The sequence below is a fragment of the Musca vetustissima genome, unplaced genomic scaffold (genome assembly GCF_032173495.1).
Source record: "Musca vetustissima isolate MV318-11 ecotype Yass unplaced genomic scaffold, APGP_CSIRO_Mvet_v1 utg4689, whole genome shotgun sequence".
Taxonomy (NCBI): Eukaryota; Metazoa; Arthropoda; class Insecta; order Diptera; family Muscidae; genus Musca; species Musca vetustissima.
Window position 1 is genome coordinate 121,470 of NW_026878709.1, and position 18,762 is coordinate 140,231.

Sequence of the window (18,762 nt, forward strand, 5' to 3'; positions counted from 1 at the left end):
CGGAAATATATATGAAGAAAATTACACTGTGCGACAAATTTCAATTTTTTCGATAATTACCGGGAAATTCCAACAGATTATGAAAGAGAGGCTAAAAAAAGAAGACACGTGTATCGGCGTTTTGAAAGTTTACGTCGGGAGGTAACCTAAAAAGGGGGGCAATATTCCCCCTTTTCAAGAATTTTGATAATTTTCGATTTATGATTTCTTGAAATCCTTGCATTTTAGGTATATAGTTTCTTCGGCAATACTACTGACAAAATATCGAGAAATATTTTCGTATACAACTTTAACCCTCAACCGACTCATTAAAGGGGTCTTTTCCGTCCCCTTTTCCAGGAGTGATTGAAAACTCATTCAAAACGGGGTTGAAACTGCTCAGAATATTCTACAGAAATGTTCGCCATAAAGTTTTACTATAAGTCTCAGAATAGAATAAAACTCTAAAATCAGCCTAAACGTCAAAAAACTTAAAACAACAAAACTCATTTTAGGGTTAATATTGTAGTTATTACTAGTTTTTACCCATTTTTCCCACAAGATGACGTTTTAGAAGGATGGTACAAGGGATAAAAATATTCTCCATCAATTTTTAGCATAAGTCACTGAACAAGAAAAAGCTGTATATATAATGTATATACCGAATATATAGTCATACATTTTGAACCAAAAATTCAAAATGTTCTTGTATTTATTTCCAAAGTCATTTCCCAGTATTTTTTTCGACTAAGTGCATTAAAGTAACATGAAACTTAATTTTAGGTATATTATGTCAAAGAATAGAATATTCTACGTCAAAATCCACTGCAAGTCACAAAACAAACTATATATTTATATTCAATAGTTTTTAAGAAATTTACATTATAAAATTAAATAAAGTCAGCAAAAAAAATTTTGTTATTATATATAATTTTATACTGTAAATTTCTTAAAAACTATTGAATATAAATATATAGTTTGTTTTGGGACTTGCAGTGGATTTTGGCGTAGAATAATTTATTCTTTGGCATAATAATAAACCTAAAATTAAGTTTCATGTTACTTTAATTGTGGCTGAGGGTATAGAAAAGTTCAAGACTCAATAGTTATTCTTGCGTTGAATTAAATCTTACAGTAGTTTATAATATAAACAGCTAGTGTTTAAAAATTCCTTTAAACATTTTGTTAATTTTTAATATTACATTTATTGAGAAAACCAAAATTCTACCACATATATTATTTGTGTATTTAGACACAATTTATTTTGTTTGTCTATTGAACAAATATTATTGTAAAATGTGGCATAAATAGTTTGGCATTGTTTGGATTTATCTTCATGGCTGGTTTATTTATTCATATTTTTTTGTATATGCGTAATATATGTACGAAATATTTTGTATATATAAAAAAATATAAATATATATTTTCAACAATAATAAACACATTGTGGTAAAATAAAACAAATAAAGTAATTTGTTTATTTTATTTGTAATTTGGAAGATAATAAACAGGAACGAAGGTAATATGTTTGAATTAAGTTTTAAAATTAATAAATAATTATGTGGTGATTCAAAAAGAAATTAATAAATAAGGCAGTTGTGGAAATTCATTATACTTCATGGTTGATTTATAAAGTTAATCTTTTAGTCAAACAAAATTATATAAATATTAAAACCGTACAGAAATATTGACAAACCATTTCTCAAAAAGGGATAAATCATATTAAACCAAAATATCTCGTAATGTGATATTTTGCTTCCTCTTTGTTAATTTTTTTAAATTCATTAATTTAATGTTATTATTATTCACTCACCTGACATTCTCATGTTTCTGTATATAGATTCTATGAAATTGCCCCGCAACCGGCGATAAGATATCATTTTTCATTTGCATTGCAACATGCTGAGGTAGTACCGACAATAAAAGTCTTTCCAATTTCTCATTTTCATCCTGAATTTCGAGACGGGCGGCAATGCAATTTCGTGTATCTAAAAATGCACGACGCTGTGCACGTTCCATCATAATATTAACGACTAGACCGGCGACATTAACACCAATAAACATAACAATGTTGGCAATAAGCTGCAATAATAAAACAGAAAAACAACAATAACAAATTAAATACGATATATATGTAAAAATTATAATTAATTGGTATATTTTATGGGAAATGTTGTAAACACATGTGCGTATAAGTTATATAGGTTGTCTGTGAGATATATTACTAGTACGCCACAAATACTTTATATTATGTAGGACTACGTGAATAAGATAAATACAGTAATACTTGTTTATGGCTACACAGTGTCCCTGTAAATGTGCCTCAATGTCGACAATTAATATGGAATATACCATTACTGCTGTTATACCTTCAGCATGAAGTGGAATGTTAATTTGTCATTCCGAATAATAACAGAATAAATTTATAAGATTTGCCATGTCAAGTCCGTCTTTCAGTACAAATGTAGAGGGTGTTTGACATTTTTTTAGGTTTCAGTCAGATTTTCCAACAGAAGTGGATGTAGTATGAAATTTCAGCGGCTGACATTCATCGATACAGAAAAATATTTATATAGGTCTATTAAAAAATATAACCACCATGCAAAGGTCAAACCTCATTTCCGTCATTTAAGAGTGAAATTTTCTAAATTACATGGTCAAAAGAAGGCATTACAGAAAAAGGTAATGTTTTAACAGATCCCCGATATAAGTGTCCCAACGGATTTTATTTATTATAAGTACCCATCTCTTGATGGAGGTGGAATATAGCGACTGTATTATTTTGTTATGTATTTAATTCGAATGCCTCTTTAAAATATATTGAATATTTATCATCTAAAATGCTTTCATTGTTTCTTTCGAAGCAAAAGGAAATGATATAGATCCATAGTTCCTTTGAGGATATGATAGAATCGCTTTCTGAGTCGATTTATTCATGTCCGTCCGTCTGTCCACCTGTGTTAAATTGTAAACAAAGTACAGGGCGCATTTATCACCCGATTTGGATGAAATTTTGCACAGCTCATTTATTTGGCACAAGGGCGAACCCTATTGAAGTTGGTGAAAATTGTTTCCGATTTAGATATAGCTCTCATAAATATTTTCGTCCGATTTTATGTAAATGGTGTACCAACATAGCACACATCATTTTACACTCAATTCGATATGCTATGTCAAATTTCGTGCAAATGGAAAGGTATATAAAGACTTTGGTGCACCATTTACATTATATCGGACGAAAATATATGGGAAATTACAAAAATGCTTTAAATTTCTTGAAACTGAGGTTTGCAAGCTTATAACTCGCGAAATACATACATATTGCATATAATTTTAATTCATTTCTATAAAATAAAGTGTTCTTGTCAAAATCTTAGAATATTGGTAATAAATAATAAGATGGGTGGAAGCTGTGATGGTGGTAATGTAAAACAAGTGAAAAAGCGGTAAGTTCGGCCGGGCCGAACTTTGGATGCCCTCCACCATAGATATACTGGCAGGTACTTGAAATGAAAATATAGGGAACATACCAAAAAATTGACCTATATCGACATTTCTACAAACCGATTATGTAAACAATAATTTTTAATAGAAAATTATACCATCAGCCTTATGGCTAATTAGTGTGTATACACTTTCACACGGTAAAAAAGGTGCCTCATCGAAATATTGGTTCTAGACTCCCTGTTTCTTTGGACCAAATCCGTTTCAGAAAAATTTGATTTCATCCCATCTTATTATGTCTTCCAAAATTAGTTCAAGTCCGAATTTGGGGAATATCGGTCCATGCCTTCTGGTACCTCCCACACGGTGGCTACGGCTAAGCCTAAATGCGGGCTATAGTTCACATATAGTTCATTGTCGAACCGTACGTTCTAGTTTTTTGTCTCGATATCCTTCGCAGGTGAAATAATTACAACAGAGTGTTAGAACCAAACCCAAAACGCGGAAAAATCAGTCGGACGGGGCCGACTATATAATACCCTTCACCACTATGGGTACATGCAAGACATGTTAATATCTACAATATCCTGTAGATATAGAAATTTCGCATACATCAGTCGGGATTTAATTCAGTACTCTGTGCAAAATTTTGCTTCAATCGGGCCAATATTGGGAATTTACTTTAAATCGGACGAAACTATATATGGGAGCTATATCTAAATCTGAACCGTTTTCCACAAAACTTCGTATTCATCAATGACCTAATTTAGTACGCTGTGCCAAATTTTGTCTCAATCGGATAGATATTGGCAGTATGGTGCTCCATTAACATAAAATCGGACTAAACTATATATAGCAGTATATCTAAATCTTAACCGATTCCAACAAAATTTCCTAATCTAGTACGCTGTTGGAAGTTTGGTGTACTATTTACATTAAATGGGACGAAAATATATATGGGAGCAATATCTAAATCTGAACAGATTTCAACCAAACTTCGCATTCATCAATGACCTAATTTAGTACGCTGTGCAAAATTTTGTCTCAATCCGATAAATATTGGCAGTATGTTGCTCCATTTACATAAAATCCGACGAAACTATATATATATATATATATACATCAGTCGGGACCTAATTCAATACTCTGTGCAAAATTTTGTCTCAATCGGACCACAATTGGGAGTTTGATGCATCAAAAATTTAAAATGGGACGAAAATATATATGGGAGCTATATCTATATCTGAACCGATTTTCTCCAATAAGGTTCGTCCTTGGGACAATTAAGTGACTTGTGCGAAATTTCATCCAAATCGGATCATAAATGCGACCTGTACTTTGTTAACAAAAATACATGGACGGACAGACAGACAGACGGACATGCATAAATCGACTCAGAAAGTGATTCTATGCATATTCACAAAAGGAACCATGGATCTATCTCGATTATTTTTGACTGTTACAGACATATGCACAAAGACATAATACACTGTACCACAGTGTGGTGAAGGGTATAAAAAGTACTCTTTTGTTACCTTTTAACATATTTCATTTTCCATCCCTGATGTCCCCCTGTCAGTTTTAATCACTTAAAAGAACATTTTGCGAATAATTTTCTTTTGTCTGCAGGCAGGTTAAATTGGGGCACCATTTACATGAAATCGGGCGAAACTATATATGGGAGCTATATCTAAATCTGGACCGATATTCTCGAAACTTGGCAGACATCACTCTAGGCTTAATTCAATACGTTATGCCAAATTTCGTGCAAATCGAAGGATATATAGGGACTTTGGTGCACCATTTACATGAAATCGGGCGAAACTATATATGGGAGCTATATCTAAATCTGGACCGATTGTCTCGAAACTTGGCAGACATCATTCTAGGCTCAAGTCAGTACGTTATGCCGAATTTCGTGTAAATCGAAAGATATATAGGGATTTTGGTGGACCATTTACATAAAATCGAACGAAACTATATATGGGAGCTATATCTAAATTAGGACCGATTTTCTCGAAACTTGGCTGACATCACTCTAGGCTCAATTCAGTACGTTATGCCAAATTTCGTGCAAATCGAAGGATATATAGGGACTTTGGTGCACCATTTACATGAAATCGATCAAAACTATATATGGGAGCTATATCTAAATCTAAATCTAAATATACCGATATTCTCGAAACTTGGCAGACATCACTCTAGGCTTAATTCAATACGTTATGCCAAATTTCGTGCAAATCGAAAGATATATGGGACTTTGGGGCACCATTTACACGAAATCGGACGAAACTATATATGGGAGCTATATCTAAATCTTGACTGATTTTCACAAAACTTGGCAGACATCATTCTAGACCTAAATGATTAGGCTGTACCAAATTTCGTGCAAATCGAAAGATATATAGGGACCGTTTACATTAAATCGGTTAAATATATATATGGGAGCTATATCTAAATCTGAACCGATTTTTCCCAATTTCAATAGGGTTCGTCCTTGGGCCAAACAAATGAGCTGTGCCAAATTTCATCCAATTCGGATCATAAATGCGACCTGTACTTTGCTCACAAAAATACATGGACAGACGGACGGGCGGACGGACATGCATAAATCGACTTAGAAAGTGATTCTATGCATATTCTCAAAAGGAACCATGTGTCTATCTCGTTTCCTTTTGCCTGTTACAAACATATGCACAAAGACATAATACCCTGTACCACAGTGTGGTGAAGGGTATAAAAATGGGGTTATATGGGGACTACGCCTAAAAGGGGTTGACTATTAATAATTTTTTGTAGGGAGATTTGTTTCCATATACGGCTACAATATACCAAATATCAGTGATTACGGTTGAAAAACGCGCTCAAGAACCCCAAAATACCGAAATTTGGGGATACCCTTATATGGGAGCTACCAGAAAAAATGGACTTATATTTATAATTTTTAGTGGAGATATTTGGTACCCTATAAGAACCCAATATACCAAATTTCAGCGAATTCGGTTGAAAAACACGATCAAGAACCCCAAAATACCGAAAATTAGGGTACCCTTATATGGGGGTTTACCATAAAAAATGGACCTATATTCATAATTTTTTGTAGAGTGATTTGAAACCTATTTAGAAATCAAAGTACCAAAATACTGAAGATTAGGAGGTATCGTTATATTGGGCTACCAGAAAAAGTGGACCTCTATTTATAATTTTTTGTGGCGACATTTAGTACCTAATAAGAACCCAATGTACCAACTTTCAGCGAATTCGGTTGAAAAACGCGCTCAAGAACCCCAAAATACCGAAAATTTGGGGGTACCCTTATATGGGAGCTATGCCTAAACGTTGACCGATATATCGAATTTGACCTGCCTGCAGACAATAGACAACCCTATGCAAAACTTTAGCACCCTATCTAAATTCCTTGGGAAGATAGACGAACGGACATGGCTAGATTGTCTTAGAATTTTACCCTGATCAAGAATATATATACTTTATAGGGTCGGAAATGAATATTTCGGTGAGTTACAAACGGAATGACAAAGTTAATATACCCTCCATACTATGGTGGAGGGTATACAAATGGGTGAAAATGTGTTGAAGCCAACACACAACGCAAAATCTCACTGATCACATATGCGTGCGTTGATGCATCCCCCAGGACAATATGGTTCTAATGTATGATTTTTCGATATAATCACTGCATCCACTCAAAACGGATGCTGACATTTTGAAGACTGATTTTTGGTGTTTTTTTGAATTTTTCTTATAATCAGGACGCGCAACCAGATAATGGTCTAAACTGATTATAGGATTGTAGAACACGTGATTTTGCTTCGTTTAGTGCATATCTCTTGAATATGCTCACCGTAGATTCTTTACTATTGGATTCCAAAGACGAACATTTGGTGCTTAATTTTTTTAAAAAACCTATTTTTTGAGTCTAAATTTAGTAAGGTCCATTCAAATGCCGTAGAACCCCACGTGATTTTAGTTTTTTATACGTCCAATAAAACAGCGGATATATGTAGCTTGAATGTGGGAAAAACTCCATAAAGTATTTTGACTAATTCGCGTATATAATCGAGTTTTTCTTCGAATTGATTTTACATACATTCATGTTTGTATTATCATATTCGCGAATCTGTGTGGAAATAGGTCAAAAATACATCGATGAGCGAATAGTACGCGTTTTTATACAAAATTGACTGTGGCCGCACATCCGCGGTTCTTAACCAATTCTTTTATAATATGTGTACTTTTGTGTATTTTCGTAGGAGATTGCTGAAACCGAATGCGCATAAAAATCGTATGCACGTTGCGTCATTTTCAGACATTTTTAGGGTTTTTGCATAGTAAAGTACATCAAGCGGCACCTTTAGCCGTTTAATGAAACCTCGAAAAATGTATAATTATTGGAAGAGATTGATTCGGTTTATACGAAAACCGCATGCGCATCAACTGATTTCAACGAATACGTGAACTGCATGCTTTTTTAATGTTGATCATTTTCATATACTGTAACTGCAATATATTTGGTCTTTTTTTAAGTCGAAACTCTTATCAGATCAATTTACCGATATTTAAAAATCACCTAAAGAAATTTGAAGAAGAAAGCGTGGCATATACTAAAAACTTTATTCCCTTAACCATACTAAAAAATCGAAAATTCAAAAAAAAAAAAACGTTTTGTCTTAATTAAAACATTAATTTATTTTATTTTCAGATATCTTTATGCTTCTATTTGTTTTTGGCGACTATTATACCGTATTTCAATGTGATTTCACTAGTATGCAAAGAAAACAAATGTGTTTAACCTTTTGTGAAAAAAATCGCGAATTACAGCAAATAGGAATTCATTTAATTTATATTTGAAATACAAGATTTACAACCGCCATAACTTTTGTAAGCAGCATCCGTATTTGTAAACGCGAACAGGTTTAAAATCAGCATATTTTTCTTAACTTATGTACCAAAAATCATGAATTTTAAAAGAATTTTGTAATTTCCCATATGTTTTTATGAAAGAGGTTTCGGATTTAATTTTGATCAAATCGGCCAATCTGTTCACTTCGTATCATATTTACAACTTTATAAAATAACAACCCTTTGAGTGGAAGGTACCAAAAGAATTGAATATTCGGACCAGTATTGCCAAAATAACCCTTTATATTTTAGCGGTAGTTATTGAGCACACAAAAATATATATTGATCGGTACAACCATGTCAGAGTTCGAATTAGCTCGCAAACCATATTTTTTGCATGTGTTTCGTAGGCGGCAATTTATGAAACAGCATCGGAATATTTTCTTGGAAAACTCATGAAATTGGGTGTTTCTAGTCTACACGACTAGGGTCAAACCCAGAAGTCTTTAAATAAATACAAATAAAATGTTGAAAGCCTCCAAAAAAGTTAAAGTTCGTTTAAAAACCTATTGAAATATTGTTGAAAAGGGGTATTTCCCTTTGGTTTCTTTATAGAAAATCTAATGTCTCATGAGGCTCTCTTTCATTTAAGTTCCTAAGCCATTTCTCTCAAATTCTTGCGACATTTTGACTATTAAATTTAAATATAAGCAACAATTTAACTATGCTTTCTGCAATTTAATTTGACATTTCCATGCCGTAGCATTAATATAATTTCCCATTATGAATAAATAATACGGGTTATTTTTGTGATAAGTACTCGGGTGCGTATGAATATTAAATTATACAGCAGATTACAGTTAACATTACCCATACGCCCGACTGGCTGCTAATCAAGCAAAACATACAACCACAGCTTACTGTCTGTCAGCAAATGAATAAATACTACATGACAGTTGACCTTTCTTGACCAAAGGCTAATAAATATGAGGATAGGTCACCAGAACAAGGAAATGAAAACATTTCCTGTTACGTACAAACATTGGAAATTTACTTAATTTTGTGCTTCTGTATGTATGTAAGTGTATACAAATTGTTGGTATACTACCAACACATGTTACTATGTTGTCTTTTTGTTTTATTTCTCCATGTCCAAGTTGGGTAAAAAATTGTCCCTGAAAATTAACTGTCTGCCCGCAGATATACAAACTTAGCAGACAAAAAATCGCTCGCTGGCAATGTTGTTCATTTTATGTTAATTTACCTTTCAAGCCACTTGTCTGTTTGTCGACGTCTCTTTCTCTCTGTGTTTTTAAACAAAACACATGTCTGACTGCACTTGGCCAACCACTAAATTTAATAACCATTCGAGCATTCCAATTCAATTTATATGCAATTATTTATAAAGCAAATTTCTCTCTAGCCAGGCCAGACATTCATAGTGAGTCAACCCGCCAGCCAGCCATCCAACCTTTTGCTGCACTTACCTGATTATATTCCAAATAACGAAATGCATCTGTAAATATTTTATAGACAGTCAAACTGATGTGCACCAGGGGTAGTGTAATGCCAAAGCAAACAGCTTCCCAGATTTGTAATGGCATCATGGCATAAGCCAAAAAGACCACAAACACTATTTGCCATACACCTTCGGCCATGACCTGTTGGAAAAAATGGGAGAGAAAAATATAAGAAAAAGAAATGTAAATCTCGCAAAATTATTAAAATCAACAGGGGATAACCACATCTGAAGCAATATAATCAAACTAAATCTAGAGATATTGCTAAGAATGATGCTAAAGATCTATTTAAATTGTGTGCTTTTTACTATTTCTTATCCTTTTATTTTCTACAGTTATTTATGTGTCTTTCTAACTATATTCTAAGAAGTAACATGATTTTATTTTGTGTTTCTATGTATTAAACTTGATGATATTTTATGATTGTAGAATCCTATCCTTATAATTACTGAAATGAGTATTCGAGGCATGAGAGTGCATTATTTAATTGTCTTCGAGAAAACTATGTGCTTGTTTTTTTTAACAAACAAATTCATCTACAAGCATTAAATTTGTTTTGTTACAATTATTTTGAAAAGCTATTCTGACTTTAAGCCTATTTTTTTCAAAATATATATAATATATTGAAGCAATTTAGATAAGTCGTTTTTTAGCCATCAGGATCCGTCGAGCTATATTTTGAGTATTTTAAAAATAGTGCTTTCCGAACGGACTGTTTGGATGTATAATCATTAAATTCTTCAGTTTATGTTGTCAGGGTATGATAGCTTTGTGCAGCCCCAAAAGTTTGTAACGCCGCGAAATATTGGTCCTAGACCCACCTTTAAGTATACCGATCGTCATATCTCGACTAGCTGAGTCGATCTAGACATGTGTGTCCGTCCGTCCGTCTGTCCGTCTGTCCATTATAATTTGTAAACACGATACAGGCCACAGTTATGGACCAATCTTCACGAAATTTTGTTTAGGGGATGAAATGGACCAAAAACATAATTTTTGTCGGTTTTTCTGGTCGCTCCAGAGGCCGCAATTTTGACCCAAACCCCGCGAATTTTTGCATGGAAAAGGGGATCGGGCCAGAGAATAAGCATGCATGCTTTGATCGGTCAATATTTAGCGGGTCAAATGAGCCCTGACTTTTGTGTGAAAAATGACAAAATTTGTATTCTATGACGTATATATTTACCCCTGAAGAACAAAGACCCAAGAATTTGATAGAATATCCAAGAGGAGTGGTTGACCTTTAAATTGATACAAATTACATTGTCGTATTTACTCGGATGTGGGAGTTACACTTAAATATTTACAGGTGCTTACGTATTCAAATATTATTTAGTAACCCATTACCACACTAGAGGGCGAAAATATAGCGTTGATCGCTTTGAAATTTTCCATGAGGATCCAGGTATGCTCAAGGACAGCGCTTATAATTTCCGGTGATGATCAGATAATAATATTGGGATAAAGTGGACCGAAAACCACAGGCCACAATTGAAAGCCGAACATAACAACATAACCCACGGTAAAGGTCAAGAGAGTGCAAATATTGCCCAAGATCAGAATATAGAACCACACAATGTTAGATTTTCGTGAAAGTTGTGTAGGGTATCTTATGGTCGGCCCTGTCCGACTATACTGCTCCGCTCACGGGTTTTAAAATACTTTTTTTTAGCAATCTTTGAACTATAAGAGATATATTTAAAATTCCCTTTTAAGGGGACCCCCCCATTCTCGGTGTCAAAAAAATTTTTGATTTAATTCGAATCTACTCTAATTCTAGAATGTTCCTACAAAATTTCAAGTGAAAATCTCAAGAACTCTTGAAGATATAGCCGATTTATTGTGTCAGCATCAAGTGACGGCTAAAGGGCTTCTCAAACTTTAAACGCGCTTTTCTCTTTTGCGAATGGCGGGCACGATAACTCAAAAACTAATAACCCAATCGATTCCAAATTTTTACACATTTCTCTGTGAGTGTATAGCTATAGTATGAACTAGGATAAAGCCAATCGGAGAAGATCTTCTTTATTTTTCAACTTAGTTTGTGGTAAAAATCGGCGATTTTCCAAAAATATTTTTTCAAAGGTCCGCTATTTTGTTAATTTTAGAGCGATAATAAGGACTTTTCTTTAATTACAAAAAACAATAACAAAACAACAAAAAATAATTTTTCTTATTTTTTAAATCTTTAAATATATATGTGCAAAGTTACAAACCTTAACAAGCATTGGTATTGATATACCAGCCCATTGAAAATCTTGAAAAATTAAAATCGAGAATGGGTGGGGTTCCCTTAAAATTAAAATTGATTACTTTCGAGAATGTCAAATAAGACTATAATTGCGGACTTAAGTATTTGTTTGCGATATTCTTCCATGGAATCATTCAAACCATAATAGTAGATTTTATTTATAAAATATTTGTATACCCTACACATTATTATTATTATTACAGCTTTATGTGCCCACCACTTCTAGCACACCGATCTACATATCTCATTATAATTTGTAAACACGATACAGGCCACAGTTATGGACCAATCATCACAAAATTTTGCATGTAATGATCGGTTAATGTATGTACCAAAACTTTATTTTTGTATGTTTTTCTGGTCGCCCGAACATACCGACATTTTGCAGGATGAAATCAATATGTCCATGGAATAAGCGTGGGCGTTTTCATGATAATCGGTCAGTATTTAGCTGGGCAAATTAACCCACACTTTTACATTAAATATTGCATTTTCTACGCCGAACATTACAAATGTTATACGGAGTTGTAGATCTGGCCAACTAATTAGAATATTGAGGGTGCAGGCCAGAACCACAGAAAGTTGGATTTCAGTAGTAGTTGTGAAGGGTATCATATAGTCGGTTCCATACGACTATACTGCTCCGTTCACTGGTTTATATGAAAACCAGTAAGGAAAGTAGTAAAGTCGGACGCGGCCGACTATATGATACCCTTCACCACTATGGGTATATTAAACAGGACTATTAGCATGAAATTGGATGAAATAAAATATGTGATATTTATCTAAATGCGAATCTACGTAGATCTATCCATAAAGTATGTAAATCGACTTCAAACAAATATAAATGGGTCATCCGTTGGGCTATGTCTGTACTGCTAGAAAACGCAACTACATAATTCTATGCTCAATTTTGTACGTTGTGCAAAATTTGATGTCAAACTGACTAACATGAGGAGTTTGATGCCCAATTTACTTGAAATCGGGCGAAAATATATATGGAAGCTCTATTCAAATATTAAGCGATTTCAAACAAACTTGTCACAGGATAGGTTATACTAATTTCAGACCGTTTTGTTCTTATTGGTTCTTGGTGCGTCAATTACATAAAATCAATCTATAATAAAAGGGAGCTATATGTAAATCTTGACCTATTTTCACGAAACTTGGCAGACATCATTCTAGACTCAATTCAGTACGTTATGCCAAATTTCGTGCAAATCGAAGGATATATAGGGACTTTGGTGCACCATTTACATGAAATCGGACGAAACTATATATGGGAAACATATGTAAATCTTGACCTATTTTCACGAAACTTGGCAGACATCATTCTAGGCCTAAATTATTAGGCTGTACCAAATTTCGTGCAAATCAAAAGATATATAGGGACTTTGGGGCACCATTTACATGAAATCGGACGAAACTATATAAGGAAGATATATCTAAATCAGGACCGATTTTCATGAAACTTGGCAGACATCATTCTGGGCTCAATTAAGTACGTTATGCCACATTTCGTGCAAATCGAAGGATATATAGGGACTTTGGTGCACCATTTACATGGAATCGGACGAAACTATATATGGGAGCTATATCTAAATCTAGACCGATTTTCTCGAAACTTGGCAGACTTCCTTCTAGGCTCAATTCAGTACGTTATGCCAAATTTCGTGCAAATCGAAAGATATATAGGGACTTTAGAGCACCATTTACATGAAATCGGACGAAACTATATATGGGAGCTATATCTAAATTTGGACAGATTTTCTCGAAACTTGGCAGACATCACTCTAGGCTTAATTCAGTGCGTTATGCCAAATTTCATGCCAAATTTCGTGCAAATCAAAAGATATATAGGGACTTTGGGGCACCATTTACATGAAATCGGACGAAACTATATATGGGAGCTATATCTAAATCTGGACCGATTTTCACGAAAATTGGCAGACATCATTATAGGCCTAAATGATTAGCCTGTACCAAATTTCGTGCAAATCGAAAGATATATAGGGACCGTTTACATTAAATCGGTTAAATATATATATGGGAGTTATATCTAAATCTGAACCGATTTTTCCCAATTTCAATAGGGTTCGTCCTTGGGCCGAATAAGTGACCTATGCCAAATTTCATCCAATTCGGATCATAAATGCGACCTGTACTTTTTTTACAATTTAACATGGACAGACAGACAGACAGACAGACGGACGGACGGACATGCATAAATCGACTCAGAAAGTGATTCTATGCATATTCTCAAAAGGAACCATGGGTCTATCTCGATTATTTTTGCCTGTTACAAACATATGCACAAAGACATAATACCCTGTACCACAGTGTGGTGAAGGGTATAAATATATATTCCTTAAATATATAAACCAAATATTTTTAAGACATTTTTGACTTTTAGTAGTGGAAGTTTTACAAATATTTGGAAAGAGTCGTCGAACTATACGTGTAGATTTTTAAAAATTAGACTTAAGTTTGGCTTTTTTTAAATGATAAAAAGTTGCTTTTTTAAATATGAATAAGAATGAAAGCTTATCAAAAGATTACAAATGGAAGTCTACTGAGACGCTTATCAAAAGTTTACAAAACTATGTCGCGACCTGTATTGAAATTAAATAAATATTTTCCACAACAAATTCGAACGTTTGGCTGGGTGAGTATTAAGTTTGATTTAATTTGATTTAAAAAATCGGGACCTTTTTATGGAGACCAATTCGAAATATAGACCCTTATTAAAAACATTTCTGCGATATGGGAAATTACAGCTGTTTTCAGTTGGATAATGAAGCTAGGACTTCAAAAATAGTTTTAAATACGGGGTATTCCAAAACATGAACCCATATATTTTTGCATTCATTTTTACCTAAAATTGAAATGAATATAATTTGATCACAAACAATCCACAGCATGCTTTTTCACTTACTGATCCACATTAGTCGCCAAGTTATTTATATCGTAGTTTTGCGTTTTTGTTTTATAAAATGCAATAACTTTTTTATATAAAAATATATAATGTTTGACCTGTAATATATTTAGACAACATATCTACTATGATGTGAAAATAATTTGTTTTTAAAGTTGTTAAGTCTATAATATAAAAAAAGGAAATGGTAGTCCACATTACCCGCAGTTACTCTACTACTCTAGGATTGGTAGAGCTTGTATATATCACCCCCCAACTGATTCGAAGTTTGGGGATTTTTTGGCACATTTTCAACTAAATTGCATGTAATTGTTACTTTGAGTTCCCATTGGTTAGCAAAACTATCTAACATATCGATATCGGCACTTTGAGTACGTTTTTAACATAATTTGCTCTAATTTGGTTCTCATTGGGTGTCAAATATTTCTAGCAAAAATGGCATTGCCTAGCCCGTCATTTATCAATGTATCTATACAAGTATTAACAACGATAGCTTAAAATCGCTATAAGCAATATGTTTAAACCCATTTTTGAAAAGGGGTTAATGCCCTGAAACGTGTTTTTCAATTGAATTATTTATGGATATTTTTGAAAACTTATCAGGCAATTGGAGGGTACAAATATTCATAGAAATGAAAAGATCGAGGTTGAAAACAATTTAAGGCTGATCAGACCATAACTTGCATGCCGATTAAATCTTCAAAATGGAAAAAGACATATTTTTGTGAGGGTTTATTAAATCATGAATTTTAAGCGCAGACAAATGGTATGAGGGAATTCATTTACTGCACGTGATAATGATATTAATAGCCTATGTAACATTTTTTGTTGTTGCTGTTGTGTGTGTTTTTTTTATACCATCCACCATAGTATGGAGGGTATATTAATTTTGTCATTTCGTTTGTAACTCATCGAAATATTCAATTCCGACCCTATAAAGTATATATATTCTTGATCAGGGTAAAATTCTAAGACGATCTAAGCATGTCCGTCTGTTGTAATCAATCTAGCGTCTAAACGAATAGAGATAGCAGGTCAAGTTCGAAGATGGGATATATTGGTCCACGTTTAGACATAGCTCCCATTATTTACTTATTTTACTTATTTGGGGTTCTTGAGCGCCATTTTCAACCGAATTCGCCGAAATTTTGTACATTGAGTTGCTAGTGGGAACCCAATCTCTCCACTAAAAATTATAAATATAGGTCCATTTTTTCTGGTAGCCCCCTTATAAGGGTACCCCAAAAATGTCGGTATTATGGGGTTCTTGAGCGCGTTTTTTGAAATTTGGTACATTGGGTTCTTGTTTGGTGCCAAATATCTAAACTAAAAATTAAAAACATAGGTCCACATTTTCTGGTAGCCCCCATATAAGGGTACACTCCTATTTTCGGTATTTTTTCAACCGAATTTGCTGTAATTTGGTATTTTGTAGTCGTATATGGTAACAAATCTCCCTACCAAAAATTATTAATATTCACCCCATTTTAGGGTTAGTCCTCATATAACCCCATGTTTACATTAAAATTGTTAGCTAATTTGTTCCGGGTGTTGGGGTTATCTCCATATAGCTGTATTCCACCAAAGAAAGGGGGGTATTCTTCAGTTCATACCCTGCAATTTATGGAATTCTAAAACGATTTAGTCGATTTAGCCATAAAAACTGGAACGTGAGGTTTGAGAAGGAACTATATCGGCACGCATTTAGGCCCAGGTCCTATAAAAACATCCTACATATTTAATATTTAGCGTGATGCACGGCATTGGGATTCAAAACTAAATTATTAGCTTGGAGCTTGAGCTATATCGGCTCTTAATTAGGTATAACCTCTTATATAATGAAAACACCAAGTATTCGCAAATTCCTACACAATGTTGCCAATATTGGTCCCGCTTTCATATAAATTTGCCCCCTAATTGGAGTATTTTCAGGATTTTATACACATGTAAACCTCCATTAGAATTGCTGCAATTTCGATTTGGTTTACAACAATCGATTGGTAGAATTGTAGTTATATGTATGTTCCCTATATTTTCATTTCAAAAATTTTCAGTATTTCTATGGTGGAGGGTATCCAAAGTTCGGCCAGGCCGAACTTAACGTTTTTCACTTGTTTTTTTTTTTTTTTTGCAATCAATTACATGACTTTAATGACTCCTATTGTAAACTACAATCCAATAATGATTTTAATTTTACTTTTGTCTTTAAAATTTTTTACGGTTTTACAATTTATTACCTCGGCTGCATCCTTTTGTTTATTTTATTATTTTTTTTTTCAAAGAAAATAATTTGAATATACAATTAATTAAATATGTTTAATTAATTACTGTAACTAAGTGATGATGTGGATACATAATGTGCAATACATACATGTGTAATGTGTGCGGGTAAAAAGGACGTATTTTTATTTTCGTTTTTGTTGTTGTTAATTTATGAAATAACATTAACAAGTATTATGAGTATTATGGAAAATTAATTGTATTTGTATTAAAGTGGAATTATATTTAATTGTAATTGTATTTAATCTTTTTTCCCTCTTAGAACAAGTATTAAAACCAAATTTTAAAATTGTTTTACAACTCCGCCCAACATTGGCAGACATAAATATTTTTTCCTTTTCCTTAATTTATTATTTAGCTAAAAACTTCATGTCAAACATTTCATGTTAACATTTAAAGCCGTCTGTACAAAAACTAATCTATATACATATATATATATATATATTTCTAAAATGCAAAAACACTGTCAAAATACTAAACTTCCAAAAAACACCTTTGACCCAAAAAATATTTTCACACAAAAAACTGAAACTTACCTCCTTGGTGTCAACCGGAAATATGGAACCCAATGTCGGCATCGAAACAAAACAAATGGCAGCAGTAAATAATAGAATGCCATAGCAAAGGCAGGGTAAATGATGATCCTTGATCACGCGACATTGCAACAAAATTAAAATTATGGCAAATAGTAGGCACACAAATGAATTGAAGACATTCTGGAAAGAAAAAAAAAGAAACAATAAAATAACACTTGCAATAATTCTAAAGAATTCAACACTTACATGAAATGTTGCAGTGTAATTGTAGACAAAGGATAAGGCGGCCATTACACCACATAGCACCACAACCAGGGCCACCACGCCCAGCACCGAAAATCGTTGCAATTTAAGGGTGTAACGTTGATACAGACACTCCAGTTCATCATTTTCGAAACGCAGGGTATTCCAAGGACGACCACGTGTAGCTTTCACAGCATGATCCATGACGATATCAACTTGATGCTTGACAGGATGATGACGATGATGATAAATGTGAGACGTGTGCGTGGTGGTAGAAGTAGTAAAGTTTTACAGCTTAGCTTGAGTTTGAATGTTGAGAACAAAAACTTAAGGAACAAAAGTTGAAATTAAGAATGAAGCCCAACCAACCACCACCGCCTTCGAAGGGCGGTTATTTATGCAACGAAAGCCAAAACTTTAAAGTTTTTCGATAAATCCTTCAGAAGCAAGAAGACCATTAAATCTGTAATGAAAGGTAAGTAAGAAAATTGATATTAGTATTGATGTCGTTACACACAATTTTTATAAATATATGTGTACGTTTAATATGTACTTTGTGGTAACATTAATGCTATTTGCCTTGAGGAAACATTTTTGATTTTGAACTTCAATTTCATGGTGAACAAATAATTTCAACTACTTTCGGCATTCCAATTTCTTGTTGTAATTTGTCTTTACTCCACACAAATATTCTCTAAGGGAATGCCACAGAGA

At 33.4% G+C, this 18,762-nt stretch overlaps 1 protein-coding gene across 1 annotated transcript in view; it reads right to left on the minus strand.

Annotated features, from left to right (window-relative positions):
- LOC133323471 (Ca(2+)/calmodulin-responsive adenylate cyclase) overlaps positions 1-18,253 on the minus strand; it is a 47,844-nt gene extending 29,591 nt beyond the window's left edge. Inside the window, exons 1-4 of the mRNA XM_061532396.1 lie at positions 18,052-18,253; positions 17,806-17,985; positions 9,771-9,944; positions 1,793-2,061 (exon numbers count right to left, since the gene is read on the minus strand). Coding sequence (XP_061388380.1) covers positions 1,793-2,061; positions 9,771-9,944; positions 17,806-17,985; positions 18,052-18,252 — 824 coding nt within the window. The 5' untranslated portion in view covers position 18,253. The remainder of the gene's footprint in view (positions 1-1,792; positions 2,062-9,770; positions 9,945-17,805; positions 17,986-18,051) is intronic.
- Positions 18,254-18,762: the final 509 nt, after the last annotated feature.